This window comes from Podarcis filfolensis (genome assembly GCF_964270895.1).
Source record: "Podarcis filfolensis genome assembly, chromosome: 12".
NCBI lineage: Eukaryota > Metazoa > Chordata > Lepidosauria > Squamata > Lacertidae > Podarcis > Podarcis filfolensis.
In genome coordinates this window covers 50,075,497-50,098,889 of record NC_139614.1, presented here as the reverse complement: position 1 = coordinate 50,098,889, position 23,393 = coordinate 50,075,497, and the positions used below count along the sequence as shown (strand labels likewise).

Here is a 23,393-nt window from a genome sequence, read left to right as displayed (position 1 = left end):
TCATTGTGCAACCATAGACTCTCGAGGCCGGCTTGAATGAATCAAATCAGCCTCTGACTAGCTGGTGAGTCACCCAGTTGCTCTGCACATTTTAATTATAGGAACAATGGAATGGAAATCAAGGAAGCTCTGAAATCCCAAAGGCTGAAATCCCAAAGGAACGTGTGTGAGTGAATTATCTGACTTGGTGGAGGCTGTTCTGTGTTTCAGGGAATCATGCAGAGTTGCAGCAAGCACCCGCTCCTGCAGGATGAGTAATCTCAGCTCACAGAAGTCTTTCCCTAATGGCAATTTATTTCCAGTGACAGCACACAATTTGAGAGGAAATTGTTCAGTAACTTATTTAAGCATCCCAGTTGCAGTCACTGAAGCATCAGTCTGCATACCAGTGAAGGCAGCATAAGCTACCCCTCTCCTTTGTGTTTACACTCTGGTTGTGAAAGCACAATCCCTGGAATCCTTTAATCCAGGGATGGGGAGCTAGATCTGGCTGGCCCTAAACCTTATCCAGGGACGCAGGTGGCGCTGTGGGTTAAACCACAGAGCCTAGGAGTTGCCAATCAGAAGGTTGGCGGTTCGAATCCCCGTGACAGGGAGAGCTCCCATTGCTTGGTCCCTGCTTCTGCCAACCTAGCAGTTCGAAAGCACATCAAAGTGCAAGTAGATAAATAGGTACCGCTCTAGCGGGAAAGTAAACAGTGTTTCCGTGCGCTGCTCTGGTTCGACAGAAGCGGCTTTGTCATGCTGGCCACTTGACCCGGAAGCTGTACACCGGCTCCCTCGGCCAATAAAGCGAGATGAGCACCGCAACTCCAGAGTCGGTCATGACTGGATCTAATGGTCAGGGGTCCCTTTACCTTTACCCCTTATCTCCCACAGTGGCCGAATGTGAGGGTCTTCATGTCTTCAGATGGTAATGCACTAAATAAATGAGGGGCCAGAGGGGCCCCAGAAGTGACTTTAGTCCACTTTGCTTAACATTTTTGGGTCTGGTAGGCCCAATTTCATCATTAAATGATGCATCATGCATGTATAAAATTCTCCCTAATTTTCACCCACCCTTAACTTGGAAAATATAAGGCATTGGATTTTTTTTTATTCACACCTGTTGACAGGTGAGATAACCCAGCAGAGCAATTCTAATCAAATTACGAGATGCAGCAGATATTTTTAAAATGTGATCTGTCGTGGAACCCCACTGAGGATAAAAGGAGTCCCCATAACAGCTCAAGCTTCAAGGCCCCCGAAATGTCGGTCCGCCACTGCCCAAAAACGCACCCTTCCATTGTCTCCCGACGGATGCCAAGAAATGGGGCAGTTATCCCTGCAGCGCTTGGGGACCCTCATGCTCATTCTGCTATGTGCGTGGGGGAACGGTCATAGACCTTTGCCCCGCAGTCCTTGCCCCGGAGTAGACCCTTCACACAGCTTCGCTTTGGCCTCTGAACGCGCCAGGCGCGCGGTTAAAACACGCCACCCCACCACCCCGCGCCTCTCCAGGGAGTCCTGCAAAGGGTGCGCCGCGGAAAGAAGCCGGGTGCGGCTCCTCCCCTGTGGGCGGCGGGGCTTGGGCACCTCCCGCCCCCTCGCAGTGGAAGGCCGGGGCGCTACAGCAGGCTCCGATCGCCCCCATGGCCGCGCTGAGGACAGCCCTGTGTGTTTTGCGGAACGACCTGCGCTACCACGATAACGAGGTACGGGCTCGGACGGTGCGCCCTGGGCGCAGCAAAGCGGCAGATCGCGGGAACCCCCCCCCCCAACAACGCCAGAGCAAAGCAATTGGGAGACACACGGGTTGTCTAGGAGGGGGACCTCGGTCCGGGGGAAGCCGGGAGGGAATGACCCTCGGCGGCCTTCAGCGCGCCCCGCTGGGCTGGCCAGAGCAGGACCTCTCCAAGAGCCTCGCCGGTCCGGCTTTTGCGCTCCAGAAAGCGCGGCTCCGAAGTTTATGTAACTTTGCCGCTGGCGCTCGAAGCCCCGCCTCCCCCATGTGCTGCTTTTGAAGTGCCCGTGACGTCACGAGCTAAGTTATCAAACAGCGCGGGGGAGGGAACAGGGCGGGGCTTGTTATGAAGCGCAGGGACCAAGGAGGAGGAGGCAGCCCTGTGCTTTCCCTAAGCAAAAGCCTCTTTGAAGCGCAACCGGATAGGGTGGGTGTGTTCATCTGCGGAAGTCAGAAGCATAAGGTGCCACCTTCTATGAATGCGGGCCCTTGGTACAGCTAGCTGGGCAGTGTGGTGTAGTGGTTAGAGTGTCACACCAGGACCTAGGAGGCTAGGGTTCAAATCCCCACTTGGCCATGATGCTCACTGTGATGGCCTGGGATTCAGACTCGGAGACTGAACTTGAGGAATCCCAGCCTGCGCAGGAGTCCCCGCCTCCAGAACCAGCTGAGCCGGGGCTGGGGCTTGAGCCGGAAGGGTCCTCACCTGTGCTGGATCCTCAGGTGCAGGCACCAGCTGAGTCTGCTCTGGCTCCTGTGGTGATGGAGGACCCATTGCCTGCAGGTGCTCCACTCTCAGCCCCGTCAGGGGAAGCTGAGGTTGCCTCTGAGTCCGGTGACCCTCCAGCCTCTCCTGAGCTGCAGATGCTCAGGGCAGAGAGGCAGAGGGAACTAAGTTCCCGCAGGAGGGATGCTCACCTCCAGGCCAGGAGAGGTGAGTCACCTGTGGACTGGGGCCACCCTATGACTCGGGGCAGAAAAAAGCCAGCCAGCCCCAGTCCCAGGTTGCGGGAGCAACATTGTTGGTAGTCTGTTCCTGCCTGCACCCTGTCCTGCTCTTCTGCCAGAGTTCCTTACCTCACCTTGGACCCAGCTTCAGCTTTGACGGCCTCCATACTGCACCCTCAACCTCGGACTGAACTCGGACCTCACCGAACGGTTAACCCTCGGGACCAGCACACTCACTTTGTAACCCTGGGCCAGCCACTGCTTTCCCACCATCCTAACCCTACCTCACAGGGTTGTTGTGGGGATTAAATGAGGAAGGCGAGAGCTGCTGCCAGTCAGTGTTGACAATACTGAGCTAGATGGACCAATGGGCCTGAGTGTTCCTGTGTTTCTGATGCTGATCCCGTCTGCCCCCACAGGTTCTCCACTGGGCACACAGCAACGCAGACTTTGTCATTCCTCTATATTGCTTTGATGCCCGGCACTACGCGGAAACCCATTACTATCAGTTCCCCAAGACTGGCCCCTATCGCCTCAAGTTTCTGCTGGAGAGTGTGGAAGATCTCAGGGAGACGCTCAAGAAAAAGGGCAGGTGTGTGCAGCCTCATCAGTGCTAGTTTCGAAACCCGTTTTTGTATACAGTGGTAAAGGTAAAGGGACCCCTGACCATTAGGTCCAGTCGTGGACAACTCTGGGGTTGCGGCGCTCATCTCGTTTTACTGGCTGAGGGAGCCGGCGTACAGCTTCCGGGTCATGTGACCAGCATGACTAAGCCGCTTCTGGCGAACCAGAGCAGCACACAGAAACGCCGTTTACCTTCCCGCCGGAGAGGTACCTATTGATCTACTTGCACTTTGACATGCTTTCGAACTGCTAGGTTGGCAGGAGCAGGGACTGAGCAACGGGAGCTCACCCCGTCACAGGGATTCGAACCGCCGACCTTCTGATCGGCAAGTCCTAGGCTCTGTGGTTTAACCCACAGCGCCACCCGCATCCCAGTGTATACCGTGGTACCTCGGTTTAAAAACAGCCCTGTTTATGAACTATTCAGTTTACGAACTCTGCAAAACGGGAAGTGGTTTCCCAGTTTGTGAACTTTACCTTGGTCTAAGAACGGAAGCCGAACGGTGGAAGGCACTGGTGGCGGGAGGCCTCATTAAGGAAAGCATGCCTCAGTTTAAGAACGGTTTCGGTTTAAGAACGGACCTCCGGAACCGGTTAAGTTCGTAAACCGAGGTACCACTGTACTTCGTTTGATGCAGTTTGCCGTTCCAGACACAGCTGCACTTCATCCCCTAAATGCTCTTTCTAGTACAGTGGCCAGCAGACCAGAGAGATAGGCAGCCTGATCCGCTCCTGCGCTCGCAACCGTAATTTGATCTGCCGGATTTAACTGATGAAGCTTTTCACAGCATGGAGGCATTTCTCTCCTGCTAATGTCTGCAGGTGAAGCTGCTGTGGTCTAACAATCACCCCTTCTTCCTAGGGAACTCTGGGTATTGTAGCTCTGTAGAGGAATCAGGGTCTTCAGACTACTCTTAGCAGTCTCGGCAAACTACAGTTCCCAGAATTCCTTGGGGGAAGCCGTGGCTGTTTAAAGTGGTACAGTGCTGCATTCAGTGCCTTAAGTGCAGATGTGGCCAAGTAGGATCATGCTGCTGTTTAATTTTCTGCTGGCCGTTCTTCCTCCATAGTAATCTGGTGGTGCGAAAAGGGAAGCCGGAAGATGTCGTCTGCGATCTTATTTCCCAGCTCGGTTCTGTGGCTGCCGTGGTCTTCCACGAAGAGGTAAGGAAAGATCTCTCACGGTTTCAGAGCTTAAACCAGTGATGGGGTATCTCTGGCCCTCCAGATATCCTTGGGACTCCAACTCCCATCAGCCCCCAACCAGAATAGCCAATACAGTGGTACCTTGGTTCTCAAACTTAATCCATCCAGGAAGTCTGTTCCAAAACCAAAGCGTTCCAAAACCAAGGCGCGCTTTACCATAGAAAGTAATGCAAAATGGATTAATCCGTTCCAGACTTTTAAATAACAACCCCTAAAACAGCAATTTAACAGGAATTTTACTGTCTAATGAGACCATTGATCCATAAATTGAAAGCAATAATCAATGGACTATAATCCATGGTACTATAAAACAGTATTGTAGATGATAAAAATTAAAAAAAATTTTCTTACCTGCACTGATGATAGTCACTGTTTGGATAGGGGGCTTTTATCCATTTCTGCAGTCACACAATCAATCAATCAATCAATCAGTAGCTGAACTGGGATCCACACAGTCACGAAAACAAATTAACTGAAAATAGTTTTTACAGTTATATCAAAAATTGCCGATTTGGTTATACTATTAGAAATACATAGATAATTATGAAATTATTGGGAGGTTAACCGTTTATATTTGGACAACTTTTCTGCTGTACTTTATTGGAAGGAGAAAAAGAATCATTTCCTTAATAACAATTTAAACAATTTATTTAACTAAAACAATAACATTGTAGCATATGTATCCATGTTTGTTAACTGATGTGGTTAAACAATGAAAAAAGAAACCAGACCGAGTTTTAGCACACATTAAAAACTTAAAACAAATCCTTATTTCCTCCAAGATGCACAGTGTGATTTATTGCTGGCTCACTGTTGCAGTTGTTGCACAGATGGGAGAATCTCTCTCTTTTGCTTCCCGCTTACTCTAGGCGACAAAGGAAGAGCTGGATGTGGAGAAGGGGCTGCTGCAGGTGTGCTCTGAGCAGGGGGTGGTGGCCCAGAAGTTCTGGGGGTCGACGCTCTATCATCGGGACGACCTGCCCTTCAAGCACATTTCCAGGTGAGCTGAGCCCCTAGCCCTGACCTTATAGTAGTGACTGGGAACCTGTAGCCCTCGATATGTTAGTGGGACTCTGTTTTGCAGGTTGCCCGATGTGTACACCCAGTTCCGGAAAGCCGTGGAGTCCCAGGTGAAGGTCCGGCCTCTTCTGCAAATGGCCACTCAGCTGAAGCCTTTGCCTCCAGGCGTGGAAGAAGGGAACATCCCCAAACTGGAAGATTTTGGGATGCAAGGTAGGGATGGTTTCGCCCAGCATTTTTCACTGCACCGGTGTTTATGGTGGAATTGGCACTGCTTATGCACATATAGAATCATAGGGTCCTCTAGTCTCAGGGCCGTCTTTACCATTGCTTCAAGGGATGCAGGGCACCTCGGCGCCGAATTCTGGGGGGCGCCAGGTGGCTGGTGGGCATGCAGCTTCCCTCCCAAACCTCTGCAGGGATTGCTCTCCTCCTGCAGTGGCATGAGCTGCAAAAAAGCTCATTGGGGGTAATGGGCGGTTTTTTGCACCCCGGTGCCGCATATGCTAAAGACGACCCTGTCTAGTCTGACCCCCTCCAACGCAGGAATCACAGCTAAATCTCTCCATCCTCCACCCACCCCGGCAGCAGATGTTAGGATATTGATGTTCTGTTCCACCCTAAGAGGAACAGATATGTGGATTGTTGTATGTTACATGTTGTGCTGGTCCCGAGGGTTAACCATGTGGTGAGGTCCGAATCCAATCCGAGGTCGAGGGTGCGGTATGGAGGCCGTCCGTCAAAGCTGAAGCAGGGTCCAAGGCAGGGAGTCGGGTGAGGTCAGGAGCTCTGGCAGAAGAGCAGGACAGGGTGCAGGCAGGAACAGGCTACCAACAATGTTGCTCCTGCAACCCGGGACTGGGGCTGGCCGGCTTTTATCTGCCCCGAGGCACAGGGCGGCTCTGGTCCACAGGTGACTCACCTCTCCTGGCCTGGAGGCAAGTGCTCCTCCTGCGGGAACTTTGTTCCCTCCGCCTCTCTGCCCTGAGCCTCTGCAGCTCAGGAGAGGCTGGAGGGTTACCAGACCCAGAGGCAACCTCAGCTTCCTCTGACGGGGCTGAGAGTGGAGCACCTGCAGGCAATGGGTCCTCCATCACTTCGGGAGCCAGAGCACACTCAGCTGGTGCCTGCACCTGAGGATCCAGCACAGGTTCAAGCCCCAGCCCCGACTCAGCTGGTTCTGGAGGCGGGGACTCCTGTGCAGGCTGGGATTCCTCAGGTTCAGCCTCCGAGTCTGAATCCCAGGCCATCACACATGTCTATTTACATTCCAGCACAGCTTGCTGGGTACTTACATTTGTGTATTGCTTTTGCTTAGTGCTTCTTGCTCTGGGACATGAAAGAGAGCAGACATGTTTTTCTCTGTCCTGAACTATGCTGAACTATGCTTGTAAATATGCTTTACCTATGCCTCTGTCCGCCGCTTCTGTTGCGGGTTATTCACTCTGCTGCTTAAGGCGTGCTCAAGTTCCTGAAGACTTCTGAAGCTGTGAGTCGCTGTTTGATGCTGTTCGAAAGGACCGGAGTTTGCCCGGCTGCCGGCCGGTGGGTTGGGGCCAGGTGGGGGCCTGCAAATTGCCCCCGTTCCCTTGGATGCATCTCGACAGCATCTCCATCTAAATGGGAGAACGGCAGCATTTTGTTGCAAATCCTGCTTTGTTTAACTGGATAGCCAACCCCACCCCTAACTGCAGGATTTGGAGGGTGTTTTCAGGGCAGGAATCCCCCCCCCTTTTTGCTCAAGTTGATTCTTCCCCCTTCCTCGGCAGATCCGTCAGTCGATCCCCGCACTGCCTTCCCTTGCGGCGGAGGAGAGACACAGGCCTTAATGAGGCTGCAGCATTACTTCTGGGACACGGTAATTCATAGAATTGTAGAATTGGGAGAGGGCTTGTTTTGGTTTTGAGAGGAGAGACAGTGCTTTGTGTTCGGGGAGGGGGGCAGCCTGGCTTAGCCCCCAATAAAGGTAAAGGGACCCCTGACCATTAGGTCCAGTTGTGGCCAACTCTGGGGTTGTGGCGCTCATCTCGCTTTATTGGCCGAGGGAGCTGGCATACAGCTTCCAGGTCATGTAGCCAGCATGACTAAGCCGCTTCTGGTGAACCAGAGCAGCGCACGGAAACGCCGTTTACCTTCCCGCCGGAGTGTTACCTATTTATCTAATTGCACTTTGACATGCTTTCGAACTGCTAGGGTGGCAGGAGCAGGGACCGAGCAACGGGAGCTCACCCCGTTGTGGGGATTTGAACCGCCAACCTTCTGATCGGCAAGTCCTAGGCTCTGTGGTTTAGACCACAGTGCGACCTGCGTCCCTAGCCTCCAATATCTCTAGCTAAAAAGTCTGTGTTAGCAAGGTTGCAGAACAGTCCTAATCTGGAACCCTGGAAAGGGGCTGCCGGCCCGTGCAGACAATCTTGGACTAGATGGAACGATGTTCTGACTCGGCGCAAGAGAGCTTTACCTGCTCGTCCATCTGTCTGCTCTCTCCGCCTCTGGGGGGGGTGTACACATGCAAACATGGAGCGTAACCTTTAGTTGGGGACTGCGGAGCCCTGTTCAGCTCAAGGGCCGCATTCCCCTTCTGGACAATCTTCTGAGGGCCAGAGGCAACAGAGGAAGACTAGCTTGAAAAGCAAGCCAGTTTCTATGCACACCTCTCTGTCCTTCATGTAAGGCAAGCAAGAGGCACGATCCAAATTCGTGGACACATTTCGGCGGGGCCAAAACTCTTGAGGCATGAGTCGGGGCCAGTGGAAGGTATTGGTCAGGGGAGAGTTTTGAGGGCCAGGTGGTGGCCCTCAGGGACTCTCTATCCCCCCCCCCCCCCGGTCTGACGTTCTTCACCTCTGATTTAGTGAATTGCGGTGTTGTTTACTGACAGCTTTTAGGGACCCTTGTTCTGCAATTGTTTTATTTGTTTTATTCTTGTCATTTTACTGTTGCAAATTCCCTTGGCATTTACCGTATTTTTCGCTCTATAAAACGCACCAGACCACAAGACGCACCTAGTTTTTGGAGGAGGAAAACAAGAAAAAAAATATTCTGAATCTCAGAAGCCAGAACAGCAAGAGGGATTGCTGCGCAGTGAAAGCAGCAATCCCTCTTGCTGTTCTGGCTTCTGGGATAGCTGCGCAGCCTGCATTCACTCCATAAGACGCACACACATTTCCCCTTACTTTTTAGGAGGGAAAAAGTGAGTCTTATAGAGCAAAAAATATGGTATTTTTAAAATGGAAAATGTCGCAGAGATTAGCTGTTTAACTATTGTTGAGATCTTTGTATTGATTGAAAGTCACGCAACACCCCCCCACCCCAATTAATCAGGCTGCAAATTGTGTATGTGTTAAAAATGAATTTTATTTAATAAGGGCAATATGAAAGTGCTTCCTTAGAAGAGCTATCTCCCTCTTTTTTCTCAAAACGGGCAGGAATGCCTCTCCTATGATGGTCTGGCCTGGACAAAGCAAACAGGGAAGGCTTTCCCTGAAATTGAAGTGTTGCTAATTCACTTGCACATTTCTTCAGATTTATTCGATTAATTAGTTAGCTAACTGATGACCTTATGGCTTGCTAAGGGTTCTTTATCTGGCGATCTAATTTACACAAACCTGCCTGCCCACCCCCATATAAATAATGGAAACCTCCGAATTGCCCACTTCATTCATTTCATGGCTGCATAACTCCCGATCCTGGCCACTAGAGGGCTCTCTTAGATGTAGAAATCTCTGTCTCAGACGTTATGTTCATAGATTCGTTCTACACTGTTCAATTTGCAATCTCTTGCATTTATAGAAAAAGTGTTGCTGTTTTTAAAGCACTTTTTATGTTTCCTTGTAAATGCCTGACGTGTACGTCCATTTGCACAGAACCTAGTCGCTTCGTACAAGGAGACACGGAACGGATTGATTGGAGTGGATTATTCGACCAAGTTTGCACCCTGGTAAATGTCTTCATGCGCTTAGGATTGGGTAATCCTGTTTCAGAGACATCTGCCTTCTCAGTGGGCGTCACTCAACGTGCATCCCAATGTGGCTTTGGACAAAGAGCAGCCCAATTGCCTATTGATATGCTTTTTTTGCCTGCATCTATGACAATGTTGTACGAAAGCCCACGGGAAGGTCCGCTTTGCATAACCTCACAGCTCAGAGCCACGTGATACGCAAGTAATAGAAATCAACTTAATTAAAGTTGATTTAATTAAATATGAACTCGGATTTAATCAATGTGAGTAGGTGGTGGTAATCGAGCATGTCGTTATGCACTTAAGATGGGCTATGCCTCAAATTAAACAGTGGATGTTCTGAGTTCAGCTCCATCACCTAAATGATGGCATTCCACCCTCAGAGATCACATCCCTCATGACATCCTTGATTTGTCTTCTAGGCTGGCTGTGGGCTGCATCTCGCCCCGGTATATTTACGAGCAGATCCGGAAATACGAAAAAGAGAGAACAGCAAATCAGAGCACCTATTGGTAGGATATAAACAACATGGCCTGCTTTGGAAACATTAACACGGGAGAGAGAAAATTATCCTCTTGTTCACGTTCTGCCTGCCTCTCCCCCTCCCTCTCTTTCTTAGACACACACATACATCACTCTGCAGCCATTGGCTGGGTTTCTGTGATGTCACGGAATGAGATAACTGACAGTGCGGAATGTGGATAGAGCAGGTTCAGAGAGGGAAGTGAAAAATAATTTTTAAAGAAAACCCTCACACAAGATGCCCCCCAGATGTTTTAAAACAAAGGTTAAAAAATTTAACGTTTATAATTTGTTGGAAGCTGCTCATAGTGGCTGGGCAACACAGTCAGATGGGCAGCATATAAATAAAAAATAATTATAATTATTATTATAGGTTGGATGGCTGTCTGCTAGGAATTATTTAGCTGAGTTTCCTTCATTGCAGGAGGTTGTAATACCTATGTGTGTTTGTGTGTATTTACTCTCCCAGGGTGCTTTTTGAACTGGTGTGGAGGGATTACTTTCGGTTTGTGGCCCTGAAATACGGCAGGAGGATTTTCTTTGTGAGAGGTAAGTGAGTGAATTGCCCTTTCTGGTCAAGATGGTGGAAAGGAGCCAGGCCTCTTTCTTGCATGGATGGAAAACAGAAACCTCACACTCACAAATGGCTGACGCCTGCCACATCGGTGGCCACGCCCACTTTGCTTGTGTCACGCCCACTTCCTGCAACTGGCCCCTCCCACCAGGGTCATGTGGCCTCTCAGAAGGTTGGCCAAGAGGGAAAGCTACCTTCGGGAAGGAAGAGGTTCCTCATCCCTGATCCAAATACAAGGAAAGAATTCTTCCTTCCCGTTTATTCCTAGGCAAATTCGTTCAGATCTTATCAGTTAAAAGAGCAATTAAAACCCCCATGTTTGTAATCCCTCAAGAAAATGCAAGGTTCGCAGTGCAGCCCCATGGCTGCCTATGCATCTGTCTCCATTGGGTCCTGCTCTTGGGTTTTACCACTCTGCTGTTGACTCAACAATATCAGTTATGTGTAGCCAAAGATGTACCGTATTTTTCGCTCTATAGGACGCACTTTTACCCCTCCAAAAATTAAGGGGAAATGTGTGTGCGTCCTATGGAGCGAATGCAGGCTCCTTGGCTTCAGCGATAGCAACGCGAAGCCTCTGAAGCGCAGAGGGAGCGCTCCCTTTGCACTCCAGAGGCTTCGCGTTGCTTTTGCTGAAGGCTGGAGAGCGAGAGGGGTTGGTGCGCACTGACTCCTCTCGCTCTCCAGGCTTCAGGGATAGCCGCCTGAAGCCTTTGGAGTGCAGCGGGACCTCGCGCTGCGCTCCGCAGGCTTCGGGTTCCTTTTGCTGAAGCCGGGAGAGCAAGACTCTCCTGGCTTCAGCAGAGAGGGAGAGCTGCACAGCGCCCCTTCAGCGAAGCGGGAGGAGAAATGGAAGGGGCTCCGTTTCTCCTGCCGCTTCGCTGAAGGGGCGCTGAGCAGAGAGGGGGAGAAATTTTTTCCCCTGTTCTCCCCTTCCTATGGTCCGGTGTGTCCTATAGAGCAAAAAATACGGTCGTTTATTATCTGCACTGGGTCCTTAGCGCTGGAGAAGTTCCTCTTCACTTTTTTTTATTGAACTTGGGCAATAAAGTCCAGCCTGGGTGCAACTTGAAGAAAAATGTGTTTATTCAGGGCTTGGAGGAAGCTGGGTCACATTTTAAACAGCAATTGTTCAAGACCCTGCCACCAGAAAGGAAAATAATAATAAATAAATAAATGGATGAACATTCCCTAAATATATGCAGGAGAAAAATGTGAACCCTAGTCTGAGAAAAGTACATCTGCATACTTTGTACCTCTTGGTTTTGGATGGCAGCCCAAGTCTCAGAGCTGTGCCTGAACAGGATTCTTTGAAGACCTTCAGTCTTGTATGGGAAATCCCAGCTGCCACTTCTGGAATAGAAACCCCTTGCCATCCGACAATGCCCCCTAATGCCCAGCCAATCCTGTCTCCCCACGTAGGGCTCCAGGATAAAGAGGTTCCCTGGAAGAAGGACCCCAAACTGTTTGACTCTTGGAAAGGTCAGTAAACCAATGAGGGGCAAGAGATCTGCTGGCACATGCGCCATCGCCTGCTTCTCCTCCACCGTCGCCTACCCCACTCATTCCAACGCTGATAATCACTTTCTCCTTTAATTCCGATTTTCACTCCCCTCTCTCATCTCAACTGGCAGAGGGAGGTGCCGTTTTGTGGTTCGCCTCGGGTGCCAAAATGTCTTGGGCCGGCCCTGGCCAGCCCTACCATTAGGCAGAATGAAACCAGTGGAGTTTGGTCCATTAGAGGGTAGGTTGGTCACAGTGGAGGCTGGTCCTCTGCCTGACCTCCGGCATCTCTCCCCAAACCTGCCTGCCTTCTTACATACAACCACCCTCAACTTCCTCCTCCTTAATCCATGTAGGAAGAAAGGAAGGGAGGAAGATGGGAAAATCCACTTCTTGGGAACACAGAGGAAGCTCAGCGTTCATTTCCTTGTTGATTTGTTTCCATTAAAACAGGCACAGGCAAACTCGGCCCTCCATATGTTTTGGGACTACAACTCCCATCATCCCTGACCACTGGGCCTGTTAGCTAGGGATGATGGGAGTTGTAGGCCAAAAACATCTGGAGGGCCGGGTTTGCCTATGCCTGCATTAAAAAGCCTGTTTGCAATCCCATTAACTCAGGATGTTTGCGTTGCAATTCCGCATGATGGAATCTGGGGCAGCCTCCCAAACTTAAGTTATTTACTGCAGTTTACAATTTAACACGACCTAGTGGTATATTGATCAAAAGGCTGCATTTCCATAGCGCAACAGGTACTGCGGTGTAAACAGAACGTTAGAAAACGATATTATTACCTGTAAAATTGAGGCAATAAGCCTAGTGTTTATTGTAGCCTGAGTTGGCTCCGCCCACCGTTGGCTGTGGCTCCGCCCACCATTGGCTTCCTTATCTCCGGCCCTACCAGACCCAATTGGCACCAGCCACCACAGAGTGAGACAACTGCCTTGGACTGCAGAACAGCAGGCAGGTGGGTGGCATTTGTGCCCCCATTTCTCCTGAGTCCCTTAAGCTAGGCTACCCTCCATCTCTCCAGCTAGCCTGCTGTCCTCAGGCGGCTGGTCCATCACCATCTTTCAAATAAGATTTGAAGTGCTGATTCGTTCAGATTATATAGGTGGGGAAACCAAAATGTTAAGGCCCGGACTATAGCACGAAAGCCCTCTTTCCCGCCTCTCGGTTTGCAGAATGAAGCAGTATCTCAGTATTTATACAGGGACACGGGTGGCGCTATGGGTTAAACCGCAGAGCCTAGGACTTGCCGATCAGAAGGTCGGCGGTTCGAATCCACACAACGGGGTGAGCTCCCGTTGCTCGGTCCCTGCTCCTGCCAACCTAGCAGTTCGAAAGCACATCAAAGTGCAAGTAGATAAATAGGTACCGCTCCGGCAGGAAGGTAAACGGCGTTTCCGTGTGCTGCTCTGGTTCGCCAGAAGCAGCTTAGTCATGCTGGCCACATGATCCGGAAGCTGTACACCGGCTCCCTCAGCCAATAAAGCGAGATGAGCACTGCAACCCCAGAGTCAGCCACGACTGGACCTAATGGTCAGGGGTCCCTTTACCTTTACCTTTACCTCAGGCTAAGAACTTAATTCATTCTGGAGGTTTGTTCTTAACCTGAAACTGTTCTTAACCTGAGGTACCACTTTAGCTAATGGGGCCTCCCGCTGCTGCCACGCCGCCAGCGCATGATTTCTGTTCTCATCCTGAAGCAAAGTTCTTAACCCGAGGTAATATTTCTGGGTTAGCGCAGTCTGTAACCTGAAGCGTCTGTAACCCGAGGTACCACTGTACAAAAGTGTCTGTGTGTCTGTGTGACTTCTTGTTCCTGCAGAAGGAAAAACGGGGGTTCCGTTTGTCGACGCCAACATGCGTGAGCTGGCTGCCACGGGCTTCATGTCGAACAGAGGGCGCCAGAATGTGGCCAGTTTCTTGACCAAGGATTTGGGTTTGGACTGGAGGATGGGAGCCGAATGGTTTGAGTCCCTGCTGGTAAGATGGGAGCAACTTCGCTTATATCTTAAGGCCAGCTGGTTGCTGGAATTCACCCTGGGTTTTGAGAGGTATGCAGGATTGGAATAAGTTCCCAGGAGTCGTAGAATGGTAGAGTTGGAAAAGGGACCCTGACGGTCATCTAGTCCAACCCGCTGCAATGCAGGAATAATGCAATGCGTGAGTCTTTGGAGGACGTATTGTAGAGTGTGCACAGCCTCACAGGCACTGTGGAGATATAGGTGTGTGGTGTGTTTTATTATTTATCTATTAGAATATTATAAACGGCTTAATAAAGATAATAATCTCTAGCGGCAGCCACCCAGCTGGGCTAAAGCCAGGGGCAGAGGATGTTTTCTTCAAAGAACTGAATAATAATAATAATAATAATAATAATTATTATTATTATTATTATTTATTATTTATACCCCACCCATCTGGCTGGGCTTCCCCAACCACTCTGGGTGGCTTCCAAAAAAATATTAAAATGCTGTAATACATCAAACATTAAAAGCTTCCCTAAAGATAAAATGTATCTTTGGCTGAGCACCTCATGTCGTGCACAGCTGAGAGGTCAAGATACCTTCCCGAAATCCCTTGGAATCGTCAATGCAACTTTAGCAAATTGGGAGCCATCTCAGAAAAGGAAGAGGATTGCATTGAATATCTGATCAAGCCCTTTTTAACAAGTCATTGTGATATATAGATATATATATATACACATATATGTATATGTGTTTCCTAAATTCAAGGTGGATTATGATGTCTGCAGCAACTATGGCAACTGGTTGTACAGCGCTGGAGTCGGCAACGATCCGAGGGAGAACCGGAAATTCAACATGATTAAACAAGGCTTGGATTACGACAGCAACGTAGGTTCTTGCTGGGAAACCCTGACACTGAACACCACACAGTATCCTGCTTCCTTTGTTGCGTTAGGCTTTATGAGATACCACCAGGCGTAATAGGGGGAATTTGGTATGGTCAACCATTTTATTTCATTAAAGTGTGTGAGAGGTGTGTTCTCTTAAACGACCCAGCAAAACTGGGGAGGGGCCAGAGCAGGAAGACCTCCGTGGCAGAGCATCTTTTTGGAAGCGCGTAAAGGCCTCAATTCCAACCCCTCACATCTCTAAGTAAGACTGACAGCGATAAAGCCAGCATTTCAGGAAGAAGGCTAGGTTAAAACCCTGGAAGGCTAGCTTTCCATTTGCAAGGAAGTGCTTTGTTTTACTTAATGGGCAGAGTCCTCAAATATGTGATTCCACTTTCCTTTTTTTTTTTAAATGAATATTTATTAGATTTTCCAATTTTATATAAACACAAAAAAGAGAAAAAGAAAAATATTAAAAACAATTCAGTTTCAATAACAGTTTTTCAATCACATATTTCTTTGACTTCCTCATACCTCCCCTTCTTGTTCTCTAGTTCACCTTATTAATTCAGCAAATCCTAATCTCTTAACATTCCTTTTAAAATAAAACCTTATTTTCCATTCAGCTTTTTTTTTTAAATTTAATAACATAAACCATTATAATCCCCATTATCTTTATCATAACAGCTAGTCCCCACCAAAGTTCAAACCAACATCTTTTCAAAATTCATTAATTTTATAATATTTCTGTAGATAGTCCTTAAATTTCTTCCAATCTTCTTCTGCTGACTTTTCTCCCTGGTCGCGGATTCTGCCGGTCATTTCTGCCAGTCCCATACAGTCGATCAACTTCATCTGCCATTCTTCCAGAGTGGGTAGATCCTGAGTCTTCCAGTGCTTTGCTATAAGTATTCTTGCTGCCGTTGTAGCGTACATAAAGAAAATTCTGTCTTTCTTTAGCACCAGATGGCCGACTATGCCCAAGAGAAAAGCCTCTGGTTTTTTCAGGAAGGTATACTTAAGTATCTTTTTCATTTCATTATAAATCATTTCCCAGAAGGCCTTAATCTTTGGGCACGTCCACCATAGGTGAAAGAATGTACCTTCAACTTCCTTACATTTCCAGCATTTATTATCGGGCAAGTGATATATTTTTGCAAGCTTGACTGGGGTTATGTACCACCTGTATATCATTTTCATAATATTCTCTCTTAAGGCATTACATGCCGTGAATTTCATACCTGTGGTCCATAACTGTTCCCAATCAGCAAACATGATGTTATGTCCAAGATCTTGTGCCCATTTAATCATAGCTGACTTAACCGTTTCATCCTGTGTATTCCATTTCAGCAGCAAGTTATACATTTTTGACATGATTTTAGTTTTAGGTTCTAGCACTTCTGTTTCTAATTTAGATTTTTCCACCTGGAAGCCAATTTTCCTGTCCAAATTATATGCCTCCCTTATCTGAAAATAATGTAACCAGTCTCGGACTTTGTTTTTTAATTTCTCAAAACTCTGCAATTTCAGTCTATCTCCTTCTTGCTCCAAAATTTCCCAATATTTTGGCCAACTGGCCTCCATATTGATTTTTTTCTGAGCTTTCGCTTCCATTGGTGACAACCACCTTGGGGTTTTGTTTTCCAGTAAATCCTTATATCTAGTCCAAACATTAAACAAAGATCTCCTAACAATGTGATTTTTAAACGCTTTGTGAGCTTTAACCTTGTCATACCACAAATATGCATGCCATCCAAAAACATTGTTAAAACCTTCTAAGTCCAAAATGTCTGTGTTTTCAAGAAGCAGCCAGTCTTTCAACCAGCAGAATGCTGCTGACTCATAATAGAGTCTGAAGTCTGGCAGGGCGAAGCCACCCCTTTCTTTTGCATCAGTTAAAATCTTATATTTTATCCTAGGCTTCTTGCCCTGCCAGACAAATTTAGAAATATCTTTCTGCCACTTCTTAAAACATTCCATCTTGTCCACAATTTGTAATGTTTGAAACAAAAACAACATTTTAGGCAATACATTCATCTTTATAGCTGCTATTCGACCCATCAAGGAAAGCTTCAAATTTGACCATATTTCGAGATCTTTTTTCACTTCTGACCAGCATTTCTCATAATTATTTTTAAATAAGTTCCCATTTTTAGATGTCATGTTAATCCCCAGATATTTCACCTTCCTCACCACAGACAGACCTGTTTCATTCTGAAATTTCTCTTTTTCAAACAATGTCATATTTTTCTCTAAAACCTTAGTTTTGGTCTTATTCAATTTAAATCCTGCCACCTGACCAAATTCTTGAATTAGTTCTAAAACTCTTTTAGTACTAGATTCTGGCTCCTGTAACGTCAACAAATGTGTGATTCCACTTTCCTAGCCAGTTTGGACTGCGGCACAGAGCAATCCAGGAAAGTTCATAATAATAATTAATAATAATAATAATTTATTATTTATACCTCACCCATCTGGCTGGATCCCCCCAGCCACTCTGGGCGGCTTCCAGCAAAACACTAAAATACAATAACCTATTAAACATTAAAAGCTTCCCTAAACAGGGCTGCCTTTAGATTTCTTCTAAAAGTTTGGTTGTTATTTTTCTCTTTGACATCTGGTGGGAGAGTGTTCCACAGGGCAGGTGCCACTACCGAGAAGGCCCTCTGCCTGGTTCCCTGTAACTTGGCTTCTCGCAGCGAGGGAACCACCAGAAGGCGCTCAGCGCTGGACCTCAGTGTCCAGACAGAACGATGGGGGTGGAGACACTCCTCCATTGATGGAGGTGGAGGTGGAGAGGCTCATACAGAGTATTTTTCTCTGTATGGCTGCACTCTGGTGGTAAGTGCAGAGGAATATAAAATAGAGCATCTCTGATAGCTGCCAACGTACTGGGGGCTGATAGCCTTGCTGGCTTTATAAGGAGCTAGCATACTGATAGAAATTCTCTCTCCAAAGCCTGGCCCCATCTGTGGACCTAAAATCATTTAACTGCCGGTGCCAGGGGGCGGATTTGAGACCTTTGTGTGTACTCTCCTACTGAACAACGTCGAGTCTGAGTGAAGGAGCATGCGCTGGCCTTGGGTTGGGGGCTAATGGCCCCTGATCTTATGAGCCCAATGCATGTGTCCATGCATCAGCTAACAAGCTCACATCCCGAAGCAGTATTTGCAATCCTCCTTTGAGATACTGTGCAGATCGTTAGATCTTTGAACATAGTGTTATGAGTTGTGGGGGGGGGGGGACGGAGTGGACTGTATACAGCAGGCACCCCCAAACTCGGCCCTCCAGATGTTTTGGGACTACAGTTCCCATCATCCCTGACCACCGATCCTGTTAGCTAGGGATGATGGGAGTTGTAGTCCCAAAACATCTGGAGGGCCGAGTTTGGGGGTGCCTGGTATACAGAGACCCTTCTAACCCCTGGATTCAGCAAGGATTAAAAGGTGAGACGGGCTAGCTTCCTGGATTCAGGCGATGGCCTGGGCGATGGGCCATGGCCTTTGGCTTGGAATCAACTTGATCCCCGTCCCCTCTGTCCTTTTTCCTTTCTTCTTCTGTGATGGAACTCCTATTTGGGGACTTCCTTGGCTTTTTTTCTGGCCCACGTAGGACCAGTATGGATAGTTGGCCTTGGTGAAGATTTGATGTTTTCACCCCCCCAAAGTTTTTGATTTGAGTTTCTACTGAAATGAGGCTGCATTTTAATCTTGTTTTTAAGTTGTATTTTAATCAATTGTTTTATACCTGGTGTTAGCCGCCCTGAGCCCGGTCTTGGCTGGGGTGGGCGGGGTATAAATAAAATTTATTATTATTATTAAGGGAGACAAAGGGAAATAGATCTGTGTGATCCTCCATCAACTGGCTGATAGTTAGAAGAAGGCAAAAGCCGGAGTTGAGAGTTGGCAGTGACGTGACCCAGAATTAAAGCAGAAAGCTGGAGAGTCAGACCATGATGTTTGATTTCTGTGTGAATTCACGGCTGTGACTAGGGGAGAAACAAGACCCATTTGGTGTCTTGATGTTGTGAACCCCTCCATCATAGACTCAGGTTGTGTGTGTGTGTGTGTTTGTGTGTTTTTTATTATTATATTCAATTTGTATGACACCCTATACGCATAGATCTCGGGCGGTTCACAACATAAAAGTACAATATAAAAAAAACACACAAAACATTGAATAAAAATAAGAGCAAAAACAAACCAATAACCACCCCCCTCTCCCGCAACACATTTAAAAGAGCATCAGACGTCATTCAGCCGAAGGCCTGCTCAAAGAGGAACGTTTTCGCCTGGCACCTAAAGGTGGATAATGAAGGTGAGGGAGAGCCATCCCACAAACGGGGGGCCTCTGCAGAAAAGGCCCGTTCTCATGTTGTCATGAAGGAGGCACATGAAGGAGGACGAGGCAGGGTCTGGGTTGGTTTATGTGGGGGAAAGGCAGTCCTTAAGGTATCGCGGTCCTGAGCCGTTTAAGGCTTCATAGGTCAAAGCCAGCACTTTGAATCTGATTGAATAACCCATCTAGCCTAAAGACACTACAGTCTCTGCTGTTGCTCATTTCCAAAGGAATCGCGAATTCTGGGTAGGCACTTGGTACCCCTGGAATCTCACGCCTCTCAGAGATTGGGGTGGCGGCATGCAACAACCTTCTACCACTTCCGATGAATGGTCCGTTCAGTTCAGTGCTGTGTCTGAGCTTCCAGGGTTTCCCAAAGGCGACATTCCCAGCCCTACTAAAAGACGCCAGAGTGAAAAAGCAATGGGAGGGTTTAAATGAATACCTTAAAAGTCAAGGTTCGAGGACAGAAATCTGGCTGAGTCTGGAATAACCTTGTGAAGTGAAAGGAAAAGAAAGAGGGATTTATAGCTAAATGCTAGGATAGAGATGATAAGGAAAACAGGAAAACACAATGAGAGGTAAAGGAGGTGTTGTGGGATTGGTGGAAGTCAATGTTTGTTTGTTTTTCTTTTCTTTATTAACTTGTAAGATATGGATTTGTGGTTTTTTTGTATGTTGGTTTTTGTGTTTTTTTGTATTATTTTTCGATATTTTTTGTGTTGTTGTGTGGAAAATACTAATAAAATTTAAATTATTAATTAAAAAAAAGAAAGTCACCAGGGATTGAACCAGGGATCTCCTGCCTTCCGAGCAGGTGTTCTCTCACTGAGCCTCAGCAACAGGCAAGGACCAGACTGAATTGTTTGCCTCTGCAGGGAGACTACGTCCGACTGTGGGTTCCGGAATTGCAGGGCATAAAAGGAGGAGACGTACACACCCCTTGGGCCCTGAGCACCGCTGCCCTTTCTCAGGCTGGCGTAAGCCTCGGGGCCACCTATCCTCTGCCAGTCGTCATGGCCCGGGAGTGGAGCAGGCACATCAACCAGAAACCGGTATGTGCTAAGTCAGTCAATCTTACTTGCCTTGCCCTGTGCACGGCTAAAAACCGCCCTATGATCTTCTGATGAAGGGCAATCTATAAACTTTTCAAAAGAGGCTTAATACCTTTTGGGGACCCACCGTATTCTAGGGACTGCAATTTGTTTTACCTGATTTTTTAATATTTCTCACATTTGTATATCGCCTTTTGCTCCAAGGAGCACCAAGCGGTGTACAGTTTCTATCCAAATGTGATTTTGGTTTTAAATGCAGTGTAAGGTAGTCTCTGGGACGCGGGTGGCGCTGTGGGTTAAACCACAGAGCCTAGGACTTGCCGATCAGAAGGTTGACTGTTCGAATCCCCGTGACTGGGTGAGCTCCCATTGCTCAGTTCCTGCTCCTGCCAACCTAGCAGTTTGAAAGCAGGTCAAAGTCAAATAGATAAATAGGTACCACTCCGGCGGGAAGGTAAATGGTGTTTCCGTGTGCTGCTCTGGTTCACCAGAAGCGGCTTAGTCATGCTGGCCACATGACCCGGAAGCTGTACGCCGGCTCCCTCGGCCAATAATGTGAGATGAGCGCCGCAACCCGAGAGTCGTCCACGACTGGACCTAATGGTCAGGGGTCCCTTTACCTTTACCTTTAAGCATCTGGCTAGTTCAGATGGCAACCTTGAGCTAGGTTAAGAACCTTGAGAGCTTAAAGAAGAAGTCACTTGTCCAGGGAAAATCCACATATATATATATTGACCTATTATGTTTTTATATGCACTGCTCAGAGTATTTGGGGAAACCCATCTGGTGGGTAATAACAATAGTAGCAGCAGTAGTAGTAGTAAGTCTGTACGCCGGTTCCCTCGGCCAGTAAAGCGAGATGAGCGCCGCAACCTGAGTCGGCCACGATTGAACCTAATGGTCAGCGGTCCCTTTACCTTTAAGGTAGTCTCTATGGGAGTGTACAGTGGTGCCTCGCAAGACGAAAAGAATCCGTTCCGCGAGTCTCTTCGTCTTGCGGTTTTTTCGTCTTGCGAAGCAAGCCCATTAGCGGCTTAGCGGATTAGCGCTATTAGCGGCTTAGCGGGCTTAGCGGATCAGCTGATAAGCGGCTTAGCAGATCAGCTGATAAGCGGCTTAGCAGCTTGGGGAAAAGGGGGGGGGAAAGGAAAAAAACCCCGCAGGAACTCGCAAGACATTTTCGTCTTGCGAAGCAAGCCCATAGGAAATTCGTTTTGCGAAGCACCTCCAAAACGGAAAACCCTTTCGTCTAGCGGGTTTTCCGTCTTGCGAGGCATTCGTCTTGCGGGGCACCACTGTATTGTATTTAATTATGGGGTATCAGAGTTTTTAGGGGGCTAACCAGGCTGGGATAGCAGGCTTGTTGGTTTTTGAATGTCTGAAGTAGTTTTTTTCAATTTCGTTGTTCTGTATGGGACAATGACAATAAAGATTATTGTATCGTATACACGGTTCTGCCCTTTTATTCACAACGGTCCTGTGGGGTAGGTTAGGGGGAGAAGCAGGGAAGCGCCCAAGCTCTCATCCAGTGAGCTTTGTGGCTGAGTGGGGATTCGAACCCTGGTCTCCCAGCTCCTAGTCTAGTACTCTCAACCATTGTACATTGCTGTAACATGCTCTGGGACTTTCTGGTGCAGGGCGGGTAAGAAACCAAATTAAATAATAATAATAATGGTAATAAATGTAAGAATTCCTGACCGTTTCCCTCTTTCTTGCAGAACAGCCAAGGTCCCGCTCTGAAGGGAAAGAAAGGTCCTCCGTACACCCCAAAGCAGCACAAAGATAGAGGAGTGGATTTTTATTTTTCTCGGAACAAAGACTTATCTTGAGGGGAGTGGCTGTGGTTTCCTGGGAAAATGACCCAGAGGCTAAGGGTCCCAATGGGCCTCTGCTACTGGGTATATCTGGTAACCCTTTTTGGCTCTTCAGGGGCTGGGAAACCTGTGGTGTGGTAGGCCACATTTTTTGGGCGAAGCTGTGTGTGTAACTTGAAGGCTTGCAGAGGCAAAAGCTACTCAAACTGAAAATTTGGCCTCCTCTGGAATCTTGCTATTCTGACAAACTTAATATGGCCGCCCCTTTGTAAAACAAACCGAGGGATTCCAGTGCATTCTGGGGGAATTTTAGGGTTGCACAATTAAATCAGATCAAAGTGCTCTGTCGTCCTTGTGCCACAAAGCGGCTTTAAGAAAGAAACAGACTTTTGCAGTTAGGAAAGTGATAGGAAATGCATTGAAAAACGTGGAGGCGGAAAAAAGGATTAGCAGGAAGATGTACTAACACCCTGCAAACAAATCAGAACAACTGCTCAATAAAGCCTGGATATATTCTAACCCCTGCATAAACGTCGTGCAAGCGAATCAGTATGAATAATGGAAGAAACAGGTTGTTTGGAAGAGTCTAAAGTTATCACTCACATAGGAGTTACAAATCAGTTGTGCTAAATGCTGTGCAATGCAGTCTTCTTTTTAGCTAGGTGTCCTACCTTTGGGGAAAAGCGTGAGGTTCAGAAAATAGTTTTTGATATTAGCATGGGCTTTGTTTTCTACCACAAAAATGGTCTGGGCTATTAAAAAATGATCATGACAAATAAACTTGCTTTCGGCATCAAGATTTTTCTGAGTTTCTTTCAGTTTTCTTTTACCATCCATTGATAAACATTTTGCAAACGAAGCAATGAAGCTTGCTGGCAGGGCAGTCAGCCCCAGAGTTCAATGGGGTGGGGAAGTTTTTTCAATAGCTATGGATGGCTCTCTCCTCTATCAAATTTAATAAATAATAACTGTGTGCTGGAGAGAATGGGGTTATTGTTTATCTTTGTTTTGTATTTTGTGTTCTATTTCCTTGTTGCAATCTTTCGGCTAAGGCAGAGCTTTCCAAACTTTTCCTGATGGTGACATGCTTTTTTTGCACGCATCATTTCACAACACAGTAATTCAGTTTTACTTGCAAATTGTCGGTTAAACTAACCCCTTTCCAATCCCCGGGAGGAACGTGGGGAGCGTTCGCGGGACAAACCTACACACTGCAGCTGTAACGACACAGTTTGGAAAGC

At 47.7% G+C, this 23,393-nt stretch overlaps 1 protein-coding gene across 1 annotated transcript; it reads left to right on the top strand.

Annotated features, from left to right (window-relative positions):
* Positions 1–1,539: 1,539 nt before the first annotated feature.
* Positions 1,540–22,951, top strand: LOC310746101 (cryptochrome DASH-like). Its single transcript, XM_083579830.1, has 14 exons — positions 1,540–1,694; positions 3,091–3,263; positions 4,366–4,459; positions 5,371–5,501; positions 5,586–5,734; positions 7,291–7,379; positions 9,388–9,461; positions 9,905–9,994; positions 10,474–10,553; positions 12,001–12,060; positions 13,914–14,071; positions 14,824–14,943; positions 20,162–20,338; positions 22,057–22,951. Exons 1-14 carry the CDS (start codon positions 1,632–1,634, stop codon positions 22,165–22,167), a joined length of 1,569 nt encoding a protein of 522 aa, XP_083435956.1. The 5' UTR covers positions 1,540–1,631; the 3' UTR covers positions 22,168–22,951.
* Positions 22,952–23,393: the final 442 nt, after the last annotated feature.

What these genes read in the sequence shown, in the direction of transcription:
- LOC310746101 (XM_083579830.1), top strand. Translation starts at nt 1,632, where the DNA reads ATGGCCGCGCTGAGGACAGCCCTGTGTGTTTTGCGGAACGACCTGCGC. An exon ending in CCCTTCAAGCACATTTCCAG is followed by an intron (nt 5,502 to 5,585) that starts GTGAGCTGAGCC and finishes TCTGTTTTGCAG; the next exon opens with GTTGCCCGATGTGTACACCC. An exon ending in AGCATTACTTCTGGGACACG is followed by an intron (nt 7,380 to 9,387) that starts GTAATTCATAGA and finishes CCATTTGCACAG; the next exon opens with AACCTAGTCGCTTCGTACAA.